Source organism: Trichomonas vaginalis, chromosome I, assembly GCF_026262505.1.
Source record: "Trichomonas vaginalis G3 chromosome I, whole genome shotgun sequence".
Lineage (NCBI taxonomy): Eukaryota > Parabasalia > Trichomonadida > Trichomonadidae > Trichomonas > Trichomonas vaginalis.
The window spans coordinates 25103787-25121323 of record NC_067203.1 but is presented as its reverse complement, the minus strand read 5'-3'; the positions used below and the strand labels follow the sequence as shown (position 1 = coordinate 25121323).

The 17537-nt window shown below is 31.7% G+C and overlaps 9 protein-coding genes and 1 pseudogene across 10 annotated transcripts, besides 3 other annotated features; 4 read left to right on the top strand and 6 right to left on the bottom strand.

Annotated features, from left to right (window-relative positions):
- Positions 1–1035: 1035 nt before the first annotated feature.
- Positions 1036–1063: a terminal%2Cinverted (terminal inverted repeat of Mariner transposon ID:TVAGG3_1046960).
- Positions 1036–2340: a mobile genetic element.
- Positions 1118–2244, bottom strand: TVAGG3_1046970 (annotated as a pseudogene). The gene has a single exon. A coding segment is annotated over exon 1 (1127 nt).
- Positions 2313–2340: a terminal%2Cinverted (terminal inverted repeat of Mariner transposon ID:TVAGG3_1046960).
- Positions 2341–2406: 66 nt separating this feature from the next.
- Positions 2407–3216, top strand: TVAGG3_1046950 (ankyrin repeat-containing protein DDB G0279043 family; the record flags this gene model as incomplete). Its single annotated transcript, XM_001584456.1, has 1 exon — positions 2407–3216. One exon carries the CDS (start codon positions 2407–2409, stop codon positions 3214–3216), a length of 810 nt encoding a protein of 269 aa, XP_001584506.1.
- A 327-nt stretch (positions 3217–3543) lies between these two features.
- Positions 3544–7707, bottom strand: TVAGG3_1046940 (uncharacterized protein; the record flags this gene model as incomplete). The annotated part of the gene is made up of 1 exon (XM_001584455.1): positions 3731–6781. One exon carries the CDS (start codon positions 6779–6781, stop codon positions 3731–3733), a length of 3051 nt encoding a protein of 1016 aa, XP_001584505.1.
- Positions 7708–8185: 478 nt separating this feature from the next.
- On the top strand, positions 8186–9549 carry TVAGG3_1046930 (spectrin binding; the record flags this gene model as incomplete). The annotated part of the gene is made up of 1 exon (XM_001584454.1): positions 8290–9549. The coding sequence occupies one exon, from the start codon at positions 8290–8292 to the stop codon at positions 9547–9549; it is 1260 nt and encodes a 419-aa protein (XP_001584504.1).
- A 345-nt stretch (positions 9550–9894) lies between these two features.
- Positions 9895–10958, bottom strand: TVAGG3_1046920 (protein serine/threonine kinase protein; the record flags this gene model as incomplete). Its single annotated transcript, XM_001584453.1, has 1 exon — positions 9957–10922. One exon carries the CDS (start codon positions 10920–10922, stop codon positions 9957–9959), a length of 966 nt encoding a protein of 321 aa, XP_001584503.1.
- Positions 10959–11962: 1004 nt separating this feature from the next.
- Positions 11963–12211, bottom strand: TVAGG3_1046910 (uncharacterized protein; the record flags this gene model as incomplete). The annotated part of the gene is made up of 1 exon (XM_001584452.1): positions 11963–12211. The coding sequence occupies one exon, from the start codon at positions 12209–12211 to the stop codon at positions 11963–11965; it is 249 nt and encodes an 82-aa protein (XP_001584502.1).
- A 1383-nt stretch (positions 12212–13594) lies between these two features.
- Positions 13595–13762, bottom strand: TVAGG3_1046900 (uncharacterized protein; the record flags this gene model as incomplete). Its single annotated transcript, XM_001584451.1, has 1 exon — positions 13595–13762. The coding sequence occupies one exon, from the start codon at positions 13760–13762 to the stop codon at positions 13595–13597; it is 168 nt and encodes a 55-aa protein (XP_001584501.1).
- Positions 13763–14131: 369 nt separating this feature from the next.
- TVAGG3_1046890 (glucokinase protein) lies at positions 14132–14740 on the top strand (the record flags this gene model as incomplete). The annotated part of the gene is made up of 1 exon (XM_001584450.1): positions 14132–14740. One exon carries the CDS (start codon positions 14132–14134, stop codon positions 14738–14740), a length of 609 nt encoding a protein of 202 aa, XP_001584500.1.
- Positions 14741–15427: 687 nt separating this feature from the next.
- On the top strand, positions 15428–16660 carry TVAGG3_1046880 (ATP binding; the record flags this gene model as incomplete). The annotated part of the gene is made up of 1 exon (XM_001584449.1): positions 15428–16660. One exon carries the CDS (start codon positions 15428–15430, stop codon positions 16658–16660), a length of 1233 nt encoding a protein of 410 aa, XP_001584499.1.
- A 345-nt stretch (positions 16661–17005) lies between these two features.
- On the bottom strand, positions 17006–17476 carry TVAGG3_1046870 (uncharacterized protein; the record flags this gene model as incomplete). The annotated part of the gene is made up of 1 exon (XM_001584448.1): positions 17006–17476. The coding sequence occupies one exon, from the start codon at positions 17474–17476 to the stop codon at positions 17006–17008; it is 471 nt and encodes a 156-aa protein (XP_001584498.1).
- Between the last annotated feature and the right edge of the window lie 61 nt (positions 17477–17537).

Sequence of the window (17537 nt, the reverse complement as noted above, 5' to 3'; positions counted from 1 at the left end):
TTGAAACATGAGTCAACTTCTCATTTAGATGTAATATGATATGTTGGGCATCAAGAAATCTGAAATCCAAGTAAATCCTGATTTAGAATGAAAGAGAATTTATGATATTCTTGATCAGACACTAAAAATTGGTGAAACATTTTATTAAAATATAAAAACAAAGTTTGAGATAAACAAGAAAAACTCAAAAAGAATAAAGAAAGATGTTGTAATTTCTTTATAAAATTGTGAGAGTTTTGATCGTTTGACAAAAATTTGAATGTATGATAATGTCTATAATGAAATTATGGATTTGGTCAAAGAGAAAGATCAAGCCATAAAAGAATTATTCAGACTAAGAACGTACAATGAAAAAGAGATAGATATGATATACAAAAACTTAAAGGACATATTTATAGAAACAAAAATATTGTTACCAACTGAGATGATGGGAATTATTTTCACTGCTGCAAAATTAAATAATAAGTATCTTAAATCATATATATACATATTTCGAAAGATCTATGATGAATATTTTGACAATATCAAAATAGTTTCTAATTCATCTATGCAATTATTTGATGAAAATTATTCTTCAGATTACAAAATATTTAAAGATAGTATGAATGAACAAAATCAATTACTTTCTATTTTTGATAATAACCAATTATACAAAGCAATTTTAGATGATGACATAAAATTATTTATTTCAGTCATAGAAAGTTTTGATATTAATATTGATCAATATAAATGTATCAGAAATGATTTGTTTCCGAACTCTATTTCACCTTTTTCATTGATCGAATTATGTTGTTATTATGGAGCTGTTAATTGTTTTAGGTTTTTGATATCAGAAAACAAATCAAAAATCACTCCAACATGTCTATTGAATTCTTTTCTGAGTGGAATTCCTGACATCTTGAATGAATGTTTGAAATATTTCAAACCTGATTTAAAATGTATGGAATATGCAATTTCATTGCATAACATTGATTTTATTTGTTTTCTAAATAATGAATTCGATATTAAAATTGACACAAATAAGTGCATCAAATATAGGGTGTCCAAAGGTGTGTTTAGCACAAACCTGAATACTGCGAATAGAAATAAACAAGTTACATATATATATAAAGTTTATTTAAATATAATCACCATTGGATTCAATCACGCGTTCGCAGCGATCGATCCAGGCTTGAAAGACACGCTTTAAATCATCATGAGAAAATTGCTCAAATTGCTCTCTTACAAAATTTTCAAGATCATCTGGACTCGCGAATTCGCGTCCTTCAGCTCTCTTTTTTAGCGTGCCGAATAAATAAAAGTCAGAGGGTGCAATATCAGGTGAATAAATTGGGTTTGGAACAACTTTGACATTGTTTTCCAACAAGTAATTCATTACCTTATGACTTTTGTGAACTCTTGAATTATCAAAATGAATTGCAAACTTTTGTTTTTGTTGTTTGGATTTCTCAAACTCATCAGAATTGATAATTTGAGTAAGAACATTGTCAATTAGATACTGAGCATTCATCGTATTAGGTTTTTGAAGAATATCAATTGCGATGATGCCATTCACGCCCCAAAAAACCGACAACATCATCATTGGTGTGTCAATTTTTTTCTTCGGGAATGTTTGCGGATTTTCATCCTTCGGGATCCACATGATTTTGGCTTCTGTTGCATATTGAAACCAAGACTCGTCCCCTGTTACTAAAAAGCGAAACTTCTTGGATTGATACGCACCCAATATAGAGAGGAGCTCTTTCGAAGATTGGACTCTAGATTTTTTTTGAACTGAATTAAGGTTGTGCGGAACCCAACGTGTATACGCTAGTTTGTAGTTCAAATAATTGTGCAGATAATAACTGACTGTTGTACGTGGTATCTTTGTCATCTCCTCTATCCTTCTGAGTGATGCTCTTGGGTCTTCATCTAGCACTTGAAGAATTGCTTTGATTTTTCTTTGATCCGGCGATTTTTTGTCAATTTTTATGATGGGCGCCTTTTTGTTCATGAAGTGATACATCCTAACATGATACGTTACAGTGGAATAGCTAGGAGCATCCATACCGAAGCATTTTACCAATGTCTCGTAGATTTTTTTACAGTCTTTGCATTTTTTTGCAAGAGCGAGGATGTTTTCTTTATGATTCATTAAAAAAATGAAAAAATCCCGCCAAAATTTCCCGCGAAACCGCCTCTTGTCTCAAAATTCATTTTATATCCCGGCATGGCGCCAAAATACAACATACTCATCATATACATATATTCATATTTTTTATTATATATTTATAATCAGCATATATCTCCTTTAATAGTCTCATATAGAGCGCTGTGCTAAACGCACCTTTGGACACCCTATATTACAATCTCCAAGCCCTTGCTGTTTATATAGATAAAACAAAAGATGTTAATATTGGTCTTCTTATGTTCCCACTTTTTAATATTTATTCGCTTTGTGAATATTGTCTTTCACATAGAGCAAACATCAATGCTAAAAATAGAGATGATAAAAATGCACTTCATTATGCAGCAATGAAAAATTCTAAAGAGATTGCAAAATTTCTTGTTTCAAATAATATTGACATCACTGCTAGAGATATACATGGATTCACAGCACTTCATTATGCAGTGAAGTTTAATAGTATCGAAACTTTAGAAACTATTGTTTCAAATTCTTCATCTATTGATTATAGAGATGCCGATAGAAATACTGCACTTCATATTGCAGCACGTAATAACAACATGGAAATATTAGAAATGCTTATTAAACATGGCGCAGATGTCAATAAATGGGGCAATCATGCTTATACTGCTTTACATTATGCAACATTCAATAATTGTTATAAAATCGTCAAATACCTTGTCTTGAACGGTGTGGATATGAAAGAAGAAAATCTATTTTCAAACCATGCTCTTCAACTTACAATAAAGGAGAATTATGTGGAAATTGCAAAATTTTTAATTTCTCATGGAGCTGATTTCGACTCAGGAACGACCCCTCTTTCTGATGCAATAATTTATGATCGCCCAGAAATAACTCTATATCTGCTTATTAATGGTGCAGATATATTTGGAAAAAATTATTTTGGTCGGACAATTTTTGAAATGACAGAAAGAGAAAAAAGTCATTTGTCTTATAAAATTGTTCTTTTATTTATTGTTAGGGCTTTAAATTACAAGTTACTACCATTCATTTTAATATCTTATATTATTTTCTATTATTTTATCAAGTAAAAATTTAAATTACAACTAAATATTTGGGGCTTTTCTAGGCCATTAAATTCTTAATTTTACTAAATGTCTGGATTTCTTTTAAAATATTATTTCACTTTATGGAGATATGGTCATGAATCAACTATAAAATATTTATCGATTCATTGATGAGCTTTCAATTCAGAAAAACCAAATAATAGGGTCCAAAACAGGCGAAGGATATAAAAATCGAATCAAAAAAAGTCTCAAAAATCAAATCGTTCTAGAGTTTAAAAAACTATCAAAATTAACTCTTTTTACTACCTGGAAAAATTGATCATTTTTTATCTTTTTACCCCATATAATCTTTTGTAATTAACCTAAATATTTTAGTCATTATATCATTTTGTGAGACGAATTTCATTAACAGAAGGATAAAAATTGTTCAGATTCAACACAAAAATTAACATGTTTATATATAATATATAAATAACAATACAATAATATATAGATGTGCAAAAAAATATTAATAAATTCTTTTTGCACTTGTAATAATCTAAACAGCAGAAATGAATTTTTCCAGGTCATCTAATCTGATCAAAAACTGTTCTTTGTCTAATACAGCGATTGTTTCATCCTTTGCGAAGAAAGGTGAAAAATTCAAATTAGATGATAGATATGGTTCTTCACCGAATTCTAAGTTGTATTTCACATCAGATCTGAGAATAATTGCACTCAAAACAGCACTCTTTGATTGCACAAGTTTAATTCTTGATGATGGACGGGAATTTGCAATCAAATCTCTTACAAACAAGAAAGGAATAACTCTTTCACAAGTTGGACAAATGAAATAACAAAGAGAACCTTCGTATTTAATAAACTTAACTGTTATATAGCATTGGAGCATGTTGCTAACAGCTTTGAAGAAATTATCTGTTGACATTGAATAATCCGATGAATCAAACTTAACAATGATTGTATATGAGTTTGAAAATCTAAAACTTTGTTTCTGTTTTTCACAAAATTCTTCTGCAAAATTTTTCGGAATATTACTTTGCATCAAATTCATCATCGCAGTTTTTGTTGTTAAATAAGTGGAAACATCATACAAAGCGTATTTGTTGATCTTCTCCATCTCATAACAACATTCTACAAACTTTTTGACCTTTTTTGATGTTAAATTATATAACCTTAAACGATCATTTTTGGCAAAAATTTCATCATATTTGTGGCCAATTATATTCAAAGGTTCTTCGCCAATTACGTCCAAACAATTAGATGTAACACAAATTATATTGTTTGTCTCTTTGTTAACACTAACTTCAATGATTTCATTTGTCATTGAACTCTCACTTTTCGTATCGTTTTGTAAAATAATATCGTTCATCAAACCGATAGGGAAATGGAAAAGTGACTCATAACCTCTTTTGATACTTTCTTCAACAACGAAACAACCGTACATTGCCAAGATCCAAAAGAATGATGCAACGATCAAAAACGAATGTCTTGATATGATGATTGATTTATGAATTTGATCTGCATCTTCAATAATTTGCATTAAGTTTCTTCTGTACCATGACAAATTTTGGTTAAAGTTTATTTGTTGGATACTTTTGTTCTTGAAATTGTAATAGATGGCGTAAGGAAGTTTACTTAATTCAGTTGCATTTTGGTCGATTCTTGTCAAATAAATTTTTGTCACATCATTTTCAAAGAAAATAACAATTCTTCCAAAGAACATCAATATTAAAGTAATAGCCCATGGAAGGAAGAACATAATTACAATATATAAATATCTGTATTTGTAAGTATCCTTTGTTTTTTCTATCGTTTTCGAAATCAAATTCAAATTTTCAAGTTTTTCTGATGGAATTAATTTTTCATCTTCTTCAACATCACTTGAATCTGAAGCCTTCGGTGTTGGAGAGAAAACAAAAGGACTCATTAATGCAAACTGTGATGGCTTTAAGAGTTGGTCAGCACCTATAAAAGAAATAGAAATCTTTCCATCTTTCAAATCAACGTGTCTTGATTTTTGTTCACAATTCAAATTCAAATTCGTTTCTGATGAAAACTTATGTCCAACTTTGATTCTTCTTGGTGATTTCTCAATTTGTGGTGTTTGTTTAACTTCTTCTTTCATTGATTTGAAGTTTAGTTTAAACAAATCCCAGCTTTCCAATGATTTTTTAAGTAATAATAAACTCAATCTTTCTCTACTTCCCAAAAATTCTTTTGCTTCTTTTGGAAATCTTGTTAATAATAATCTCGTGCCGAAATAAACAAAACCAATAGAAATAATAACACAAACAAAAGACATTAAGAAAGTAATAATCATTGCCTTTTTGTACATACAAGATAAACTTGTAGAATGTAAAATATTTGACAAATTTCCTTGGAAGAAATTGTAATTAATCAAAATTTGATGTAATTGTTGGAAAATTATTGTTGAATGATTATCAAACAAATTACAGTTATTAATCATTTGATCTGATAGTATTTGTGATGTTGTTCCCCATACTTTCGCTAAAAAGAAATAATCATCTTTGTAAGAAATCGGATAATTTTTCAAATGATTATAAACTTTTTTGATAAATTCTTTGCAATCTAAATTTTTGTTTTGTTCTAATTGGTCATATAACAAAACACCTGATGTTAGTCTATAAGCAACTTCTATTGTTTGACTTATCATTAGTTTCAATCCTTCCAAATTTTCAAATTTTTCGTTTGTCAAACCTCTCAATTTCTTAAGATAAAGCATTGACATAACAAAGATAAAAATACAACTTAAAATAATTCCAAATGTCCTTAAATCAGTACATTTTCTAACAAACATTGCAACAGAGCTATTATCACTTTTTTCATCTCTAAAGATGACATTTTCATTTATATGGAATCTTAATTTAGAAAAGCTTTCTGTTGATGAAGAATTCGAGTTCGAATCTGATGTTGAATAATAATTTTCTGATTGATAATTATTAACAGATAAAGGATAGAACCTTGAAACATGTCTAAATATCGGATCTTCGCATGCAGTAGGACTATCTTTTATCATTGAACTTATTCTTCTATATTTAACAGATGCTTTTGGATCTCCTAACGCAATCAAACAAATTTCAGCATATGACATCAATATTGATGAATCATTTTCATACATATACGCTAAGTATTTGACTAAATCAACAAGTTCAACATACGCTAATGCTGCTTTAAATCCATATACAACAGATAATATTTTGTTATTGGAATACTGCCAAAACAATGACAAATCAATCAAATAATGACGATGTAATTTGTCTAGATCATTATAATAATGTTGTGGAGTCTTTGTGAGACTTTCAAACATACGAGAAAAAACATAGAACTGATAATTATAATATACATTCTCTCCTTTCCATTTGGAAAGTATCAATTGGAGTTTTGCCCTTTGACTTCGAAAGATTCCTAGAAATCTTGTAAGTTCTATCATCTCTTCTGGATCTTGTTTCATTCTAAGCAACAAATAATTATCAAAAACTTCGATATCCGCTTTTGTTTCTGCTGCATGACGCATAACTAATGCATCTGATATTGGAATGTACCATGGACTATCGATCTTTCCACTCATAATGAGATGGGAATACTTCTTGAGATACATCTTCTGCAAAAGGTATATCAATGAATAAAAAATTAAACTAAAAATTAAAATTGAAAGAATAATTTCAAAATTTCCGTTATGAAAATGAACAGGAATAATAAATATAGAGGCAAATAATGGTCCATCTTGGAGAACTGCTCCAAAAACACTGATATGTGTACCTCTTGATAATCGATAACAAATTAGTAACAAAACATAGGCTGGATAGAAGGCTAAGAAGACAAATTCGAGTATGAAACTGTGGAATTGGGCTAAAAGTAGCTGAAAATAGACTAAAAGTATATGTCCAAAAAATAATACAAGTTCGGAACTTCCTGTATTGTTGTCAATAAGAGAATGTATGATAAAAATCCTTGGTTTGATGAACACTGATCGAACATATTCAAAATAAGTAAAAAGAACGATATCAAATATTAATATTAAATTTGACAGTAAATATTTGAGGCGAAACGTATGGAGTGTTAAATTTAGGACTTGAAAAAGTCGAATAAATATTTGAACTTGAAAAATTGGTGCAATAAAATCTATCAATAATGCTAAAATAAGTAATCCGAATCTATAAAGGTATTTATCTTGCATTGCTCGTTTTGATGAATTGTTAAAATGAAGAAAACTCAAGACTAGAATAATAAGAACAACAATTGCTGGACCAAGTGAATTATTTCCTGTATAAACGCCGGCATTGAGAAGAAAAGCGTTACTTAAAGTCGATAATAATGAATACTCTCGAGTGCATAATTCATCTACACGGCAAAAATCTAATAAAAAGAAAACATGCTGAAGAAAAATGAATATTTCCCTGATCCATTTTAACCAATATGGAAGTCTGGCTCTGCCTTGCATTTCATAAGCCAGTCCATAATGTTTTTTCATATGCTGATCAAGCATTTTGAATGTTAATTTGATATTGACGATAATTTATTGAAAATTATATTTGAGACCATTACTTTCTAACATTATTTTTAAGGATATTGTTGTAACTTTAGAGATATAGCTTTTGTATTGAATCCTCATAATGAAAATGTCGAGAGATTCAATATAATGTCTCAATTTTTGAAAACTTCTAAGAATTTACAACAGTTAATCGAAAAATTGGCTGAATCGCTTATAGCTTTATTTCATCTTGTAATTACTGTTTATGCTGGTTATATCATTTAATTTGCCCCTCTAACGTAATCAAAACTATGGATCAGTTATCTTTATAATTTTGCAGAATGGTTTCTTATATATTTGATATTGTTTCATTCCACAACAACAAAATGATAAATCCTTATTTTGTAATCATGGCTAAAGGAATCTAGTCCAACCATACAATTTAACAAATGGAAACTGCAACCCTATAATTGTCCATGCTTAAATTTTAGCCTTTTGTTTCAATTGCTAATGGATGATATCAAATATGAAATTGAATACATATAAGCAAATTAAGTGTATATTTAATTATGAGTAATTAGAAAATCTGCTGTTTCTTCAAATTAATGGCAAGGTTGTCCGACTTGCTTCAATTGCAAGATTACATAACAGAAGTAAATAAAGATAATTCATCAAAACTAACCTTGTGGATGCTCTCTCTTAACTTTTCAGAAGATGAACAGCTATTTCTCGCTGAAGAAATTGCATTCATAGGAAAAATCCGGCCAAATTCATTAGATTTATACGCAAGCTTAATATTCAATTTGTCTACATCCGGTAAATTCCCGTTTTTAATGCAGTTTATTGTCAATAATTTGTTAATAACTCAGCAATATATTTTTCTCCGAAAGCTTTTAATCTGCGGAGCGCTTACTTTTGATCAAATATCCAATAAGATACCTCAGGAGTACTCATTAATATTCGCTCCCGAATTTAATCTTTTAGACAATTACTCAGAATATGAATCTGATTTTGAAATGGGATTTCCGTTTGACTCTCTAGGATTTGCAATAAAATACGATCATGTTGATAATATGATTTCACTTATCAAAGATTCAAACATTAATCAGTTGAATGTTGAATGGAGTATCTTTGAGCCAATTCAACTTAATAAGCCATTAGTTCCATTGGCAGTTGCTGCCTTGTTCGGAGCTGAAAAATGTTTCGACAAATTATTAAAATTAAACGCAAAAATTACAGACACAGTTGATGAATGCGCAATTATAGGCGGAAACTACTCAATTATTGAGAAGATTAATGCCATATCTCACTTAAATCCAACAATTATTGATTTAATTCTTCAATATCGTAGAGGAAGACTTATAGATCAATTAGGCCAACTTACGTTATGCCAATGCATCAAAAATAGATGTTATTCAGCTGCTACATTAGCCTTTTCATTAAATGAGAACGCAATCAATGAACTTGATGAAGAAGGATTAGCTCCTCTTCATTATGCAGCTAAGATCAATTGTATTGGTTTAGTTCGCTTCCTTATTACAAATGAATGTCAAATTAACATAAAAACAAAATTAAATCAAACTGCAATGCACTTTTCGTGCAGAAACTCCAACAAAACTATCATCTCATTGTTGATATCAAATGGAGCATCAATTATTATGCAAGATAATGATGGAGATACACCTTTACACATTTTATCCAAATCTAACAATGTCAATCTAGTAAAATTCATTTGCGAAAACTATGAAAATAAAGGTGAACTCAAAGCTGCTGCAGAAATGAATAATAAACTTGGACTTTCGCCCCTGAATATTGCAAAAGAGAATAAGAACTTTGAGTTATTTGGTATCCTTTCTATGTTGTAAATATTATAAAGAATTTGTTATTTCTATATAGTTATTATCATCTTTGTTAACCAATTCAAAATTCCTCAAAAATTAAAAAGACGATCAATTATTTAACCTTCAGAATTGACTCTACCTTGTTAATTATATGATATGTTTTCATAAAATAGCCTCTAAAACAAGAATAATTGATCTGTAATGTACGAACGTTCTCACGCTTGTGGCAAATTGCAGCATCAATGTGGCATCTGTTTATTTGATTATCAGGGTAAACAGATACCATGAGCGATTCACAAATATGTTTGAAATAAAAGATAAATGAAATTCATTTTCAATATTGAATCAAAAGAAAGATGGGAAATATTTAAAAAGACGTAAAGAATTTAACTAATCTAATATTTACAAACAAACAAAATAATATAAATAAATTAAAACGCCGGAGCTGATCTAACACGAAATGTTGGGTGTGAGTGAGAGAAGCCATTAGAACTTATGCGACCCTCACTGTGTGTCTTGATCTGGAATCTTTGTGGAGTAAGTTTCGGAACAATGATCTTATCACTGAGGGCATTTCTTGCTCTTGTCTTCAAGCATTCGGATGAATTGAACATCTGGAGGAGTTCTCTAGCTGTTGGACGCTTTTCTGGATCGAACTCAAGACACTTTTCGATGATCTTGCCGATGTTTGATCCGCAGATGTTGTTTAACTGGAGTTTGCCTGTCTTGATATTATCGATGTGCTTTGCGTCGCTTGTGAACATCCATGGGAATTCCTTAGTGATAAAAAGATGTGCTGTGACTCCAAAAGCCCAGATATCGGCCTTTAAAGCGTTATAGCTATTGTTTCTGATCATCTCTGGGGACATATATTGAACTGTTCCGCAAAATGTTGTCATCGCATCTGCATTTTCGCAGGATAAGCCAAAGTCGATGAGCTTTGGTTGGAAATTTGCATCGAATAAGATGTTTTCTGGTTTGATGTCTCTATGTGCGATGTTCTTGGAGTGGAGGTATTCCATTCCTTCAAGGACTTTTGTCAAGAGTTCGATCTTCTCCTGATAGGTGAAGAAAACTCCATCGACAATATGGGAAATAAGGTTGTTATTTGGAAGGTACTCCATGGCAATAACAATATACTGAGGAAGATAGAAAACGTCATAAATCTTCACAATTGACGGGTGGTTGAAGCGAGTGGATAAGCGGAGCTCGGCTTCTATATATTGAAGAGAGTTTGTGTTCATCATTGCTGCTCTATCAATCACTTTAAGAGCAACTTTTTCTTCTGTCTTCTCATTGATGCCTAAAGCAACAACTGCGAAGGCTCCACGACCAATGATCTTGGTAACCTTGTATGGTCCAACGACTTGAGGAACTTCAAAGTTAGCTGCAGGCATTGAAAGCAAATAAATATAGCGTAATTAGCTGACCATTTAAACTTCCATTTTTCAATGATGCTCTCAGAAAAGTTCGCGTCAAAGGAAAATTAATAAAATTGTGATTTTCCTGATCTACAAAGCAATATAAGTATTTTATTAAAAAGCATGTTAAAATTTTGCAAATTACCTCAGACTTTTCAGAGGATTGAGTGGCAACTCAATCCTCTGAAATAGTCTGTGGTAACTTTTAGTCTCTACACTATTTCAATATAAGCTCCATTTTTAAACAGTTTTTAAAAATCGAGCATTGAAAAGTGTGATGAGACTTAGTAATTTTGAATGAATCGTTTAATCAGTTATCCATGATTTTTAATATTCAATGCAGCAATATGTGACTAATAAGAATACAAAAAATAGGAAAAATCAGAGTTTTATAATTTTAAATGACCTATTGAAAAAAGATAAAGGTTTGATATTTATTTAACGAGAATAGTTGATATATGTATATAGAAGAGCAATTTCTAAAAACCTAAATTTGTATCAGATTCAAAATCCTGCTCACAAATTTTGAAAATTTATGCCACGGGCTCGAAAAGTATTATACATAATATATCAATTAATAATATTAAAATTTTTTAGTTTTATGATAATTATTTTTTGAGAGACTAAGTAGCTGGGCGTACGGACCTTTTTATTTTGCTAATTTTTAAATATTCTCTATTGTGTTTGATATTATGAAGACAACATTAATTAAATCATTATTTTTTGTTTTTCTTCTCAATTTAAGAGGAACGATAATCTGAAATCAATCACTAAATTACAAATCTAATATATCAGCTATAGTTTAATAATATTATTCAATTCATAAATTCTTTTTCAAAATGAAACAGTTTAACCAAATTAATTCTTTTGTTTCAGTAGAGTTCCTATGGCATAGCAATAATAATTATGAATTTGATTTTAAAATCATTGTTCGATTTCAAGTTTTGATTCGCCAAAAAATGGAAATTATTTATTATTAGCTTCTAATTTTCTAGACCAATCTATTTTATGAATGATTATACAAACAAAACCTTTGGCTTGACTAGCTCTGGAGGTGGTGGTGGTGGAGCCTGCTCTGGGTAGTCTTCAGCAAGCTTGCCCTCAAGTTCGACCATGAAGGTGATCATTGGGTGGCAGTTTGGATGGTGCTCTGGGTTGATGACCACCATCTCCTTTGTGATCTTCTCACCGATTCTGGAGAAAAGAGATGGGACCTTGGTCTTGATCCAGCAAGCCATAGGATCTTTAAATGGATCCTGGTGCATGACTGTGAACTTGATTATGTAGCAGTCATAGGATGGGATGTCGAAGACTTGGTCCGGGAATGTTGGATTCAAGTTATTCTTGTCAACTTTTGTCTTGCCAGCTGGTCTTGGCTTCTGGTCCTTGCCCTTTGTCTCGATGACTACGTAAGAATCGATGAGACCCTAAACACCCTCATTCTTCAGGTAATATCGATAAATATATTGAGGTATTGTATGCATAAAAGTTGTATAATTAGAAAGTGCTTAAAATTTAAACAGCACTTAAATATTGAAACTATTTCAAAACCATGACAAATGCTTAATAGGCTGGATTTGTTCTCGATAAACTTACTCAGATAAAGTCACAAGACAGCAAACACATTTTTTCTCTCTCTCTATGACGAAACATTTGATAATCATGATAATTGCTGTGAAGAAATTGTTCTCATCTATCAAATCTTAAGAGATTTATCATTATAGGCTATCACATGATTGTGCATGAGTGAGGAAATGATTCACCACAAATTAGCAATCAAATTAAAAATATCTGATTGGTATTTATTTTTATCCAATCTTTTAATGATAGAAAATCTACGGCCAAACAAAATGCAAAGCCATATTTGATGCTCAATTTCAATTAAGTGAATCTTATAAAATGCTTGGAATTATACTCAATATAGTTGCATCTAAGCTTTCATAAAATTTATGCATAAACTGATTGCTTTATATTGGAAATTTTTTCGATCTCATTAATTTTGTGCCTTTCTACCCATATGTGTTTAATTCTCTGTATTATACGGTTATTGCAAAAGAAAAATTAAACATGCAAATTATGTTTATCCATCTTTTGATTTGTTATGAGAAAGAAGACTGATTGGTCTATTGTATTCAGCCGAAAAGCAAGATAACATCGTTTTTATGTATTGAGGGCAATTCTTCTTGATTACAAAATTTCACAAATTCCGAACTTTTGAAATTTTTAATAATTCGAGATTTGTAATATATTATCAATTTATCCAACCGTGATTTTCTTTGAATTCAATTCAAAAATTCGGCCATGATTATAAATGTTTTAATTAAATCTATCTGAATGACCAAACATATTGGCTAAAACCATAAGACTCAGAAAAAATTGTGGCACTCTCAATTTTGAGGAATATATTTCGAAAACTAAATAATGATTTAATTTGTAAAACGATATTATTATCCAAAAACCATTCAAATTTTTATTCAATTTCATAAACTTAATCAGAAACTTGAAAAATCTGTATGATAACTTTGATGGAATGATTTCAAAAACTACCATTTCAAATTGAATGACGTTTGGCCAAAAATCTCTCAAATTTTTTGAATTATTCTCAAATTGAGAAAATTCTATTCAATCCATCACCTAACTCAATAAAATTATTTCTCTAGATATTCGACATCGAACTCATCAAGAAGATTAACGAATGGAAGGTCGCAGAAGAAGGTGCTCTCCCAATCTGCCTTGGCTGCGATGTTGGTGGTTCTGGCCTTCGTGTCAGACTTTCCTCTTTCAACGACGCCGAAAAGTATGTTGACCTTGGTCATGCAAAGGCTAAGTGCACAAAGGAATTACTCGACGTCCTTGTTGATCTTGAGAAGAAGATCACCCAGATCAACGACAAATTCATCTGTCTCGGTGCAGCAATCGCTGTTGCTGGCCCAATTAAAGCCGGTACAGTTATCCTTACAAACTGGCAAGGCCCACCAGCAGGTCGTACACTTACAATCAAGGATCTTCCACGCAAGCTCTTCCCAATTTACAGAACATTCTTCTTGAATGACCTCGAAGCCGGCGCATACGGTGTTATTGCAGCTGCAGACAAGGGAATCCTTGAAGAAAACTTCGTTCAGCTCTTCGAAGACAAGGCTCCAAAGGGCCCAGTACTTGCTCAAGGCAGAACAGCTGTTTTAGCTATGGGATCTGGCCTCGGTGCTGCTCTTGTTGTCAGAACACCACTCCTCAAGAACCCATTAGTTCTTCCAACAGAACTCGGACACGTTCAAATTGCTCCAAACATGAAGGAACACAAGAACTTCCAAGAGGAGAGAGAACTCATCCAACACATCTCCAACCATTACTACAATGGTCAGCTCGACCCAGAATACGAAGATATCTGCTCTGGCCGTGGTCTTCCATTAGCTTACCAGTTCTACCACCAGAAGAAGACGGGAGAACTTCTTCCACTCGAACAAATTGATGCTGGCGAAGTTGCTAAGAAGGCTATCGCCGGTGAGGAAGATGCTCATCTTGCTCTCAAGGCCCACTACATCTTCTATCTCAGAGCTGCCAAGGCTATCGCCACATCTCTTTCTTGCGAATCATGCGTTCTTTCCCTCGATAACCAGGTTAAGAACCACGCATTCGTTATGAAGATCATGAAAGAACTCGAAGAGGAATTCTACGAATTCATCAGACCAGACTGGATGAATGGACTTCGTGTTTACAGCCAGAAGGCAATTCGTAACTTCAATATCCTCGGAACAGATTATATGGCTCATGCTATTGCCAATAAGCCAGAATAAATTTATTACGGTACGTCTTTTTTTGATTAAATACTACGATTAACTTTCTTGTAATTCATTTTGCTTTTTACTTATTATTAAATTGGCCACTTTATGACGGATATGAAAATATGGATCGAATAGAATTCATTCCATTTGTGGAAATCTCGTTATTAAATGATCCTACATGTTATTTGATTAACGATTAGCGTAATCAAAATGCCCAATATGCATTATATATTGCAAAATTTATCACAAAATCTCGTGTACCGCGTATTAATTCGATGTGATATCTTGATGTTGAATCGCATTCACCAAAAGATGCCTAGTATACACATAATTTGAACTTTATGACATCATTACATAAACTGTAAAGTCAAACTAGTATATTTTGCGTTTTAATTGTTTACTTATGCATGTCCTTCTTAAACTAATTACATTCTCATCTCTCTCAACCAAAATTTTCTCGAATTGAAAACTTGAAAATTTCAATAACATGATTCTAGCTATGTAATTTTTACAAATGCTCTAATTTTCCAAATCTAATGCATACTGATCTTTTAATAAGGGGATTGTAACTGGAAATAAAAATTCAATCCAAAAAATTTGGAGATAAACCTATATTTATATGAGTAAAAATATCATATACTGTAAGGATGATATATATTTCCTATTCCTGTGTGTATTCTATTTTTGCGCTAAAAAAAGATGAATGTTGTTGATAATCTTCACAAGGCGTTAGTTTATGATTTTGGGTCAAGTTGTGTACGTTTTGGTTATGCAGGAGATGCATATCCATTGTATGTTGTCCCTTCATCATCAGTTCAGATGTTTCAAGATGGAGAAGAAAAAATTCGTTTTGGATCTGAATGGTTTGAAAAGAATCTTCCAGATATTCAAATCAATCAAATGGTTGATGATAATGGCATGATTACCGAGTCCGATATGCTTTTCACTTTCTTCGATTGGGTTTTATCTGTTCATCAAATTGAAGAGCCAACACAAAATCCTGTTTTAATCAGTCAACCTACAGTTATTACTAAGCTCACTGGCAATAAAAACGGTATTACTAAATGGAGAGAAACATTAGCATCTTGCATTTTCGAATTTGCAAATCACCCTGCGCTTTGCTTGCAACACGATGCATCTTTAGCATGTTATGCTCATGGTATCCATACAGGAGTCGTTGTTGACTACGGCTGGTCATGTGCCAGAGCAATTCCTGTTTTTGAAGGTCACCCAATTACGCAATCAGTGCAAATTCATCCTCTTGGTGGATTAGAACTTACAAACCTTTTATTCGAAAAAATGAAGCAAAATAACAAACAAATATATACTTTCCTCGATCCAAAGCCTACAGACGTAGGATTATTTGGAACAGCAAAAGTTGTTACGCCAACTCCAAGTCAGCATGATTATTGCGTTCGCCATGAAATTACAAATATTATTAAAAATCATTTACGCTATACAGATACACCTCCAAAACCAAACGATGAGGATATCCTTGACTACATCTATTTTATGCCAGGAAGACGGCCATTAGAAATCAAAGATGAAATCAACTTTTTGAAGCCTCTTCTTTGGCAACAGACAGAAGGAGTTCCACAATCAAATATTCCACTCCAAAATGTCGTTTACAATGCAATTGATTCATCTCCAAAAGATTTGCATTCGACATTTTGGAAGAATATCATCACAAGTGGTGGTCTTTCAAGAATACCTGGCTTTAATGCTAAGCTTGAACAAAAAGCCCGTCAGATCGCTCCAAAGCGAACAGAACCTCATGTTGTTCGTCCTTTAGCTGATGTTGCTGCTGGAAGTCGCTGTGTTTGGACTGGCGGCTCAATTGTTGCTTCTCTTCCAAACTTTGACCAGTTATGCATCACAAAGGCCGAGTGGGAGGAATTCGGAAATTCAATTTTGTTACGTAAATGCCTATAAAGTGTTTTTCATTTTCTATTCAATAATTTTTCTTAATACTTTTATTTATATGACTTTTTTATTCTTAATGAACTAATTTCTCAAATAATATAGAATTAATCAAAATTATATTATGCTTTTGGTCATGAACTTGAAGCTAATGATTATTGAGTATATCTTTGTTTCTCTCCAGAAATATAGGACAAATTATCACATAAAAAAGGAAATTTTATAACTTAATTGCTTCAAATCCACTCATAAAGGAACAATGGTATATCAACTCTTGTATCTGTTACTGGTATACAAGTTATGTTGAGTGATAAAAAGAATATTCGTTTTACAATAAATAAACAACAAATTTTATGATTAGAATTTAGAACAAAATGGCATACCATCAACAATTTGAGAAATATTATATGAAGCTGATGGATCTTCTTTGCTTTCATAAGGATGAATCGTGAAAAATTCATCAGCCGTCTTTGTAGTGAAATTAAGCCAGAAATTCTCTGTTGTTGGTCTAAACACTATACCAGAATCTGTTAAATTATACTCTGCAGATAATTTTACTTCCCTAAAGAATGAATACGAAATATCTGAAGAATATCCCCACTTCAGGAATTGCGTTAGGTCAAATATTGTATAGCACCCATAAGTTTTGCACTCTGTTAGATATAACGTACATGTTGTATTAAATGGAATTCCTATTGGGGTATCTTCTGCAATTGATTCATTAGTTGTAGTCACAAAGGTACACTTATCAACGGAGACTGGGCAGGAACTGTTAATTTCTTGCGAATCTGTTGCACTTCTACAAAGTGAAAAAATTATAAACAGCATTTTTAGATTTTATAAAAAAAGGGAGAATTACAAAATTAAGCTGGGGATAACATTCCGTTGA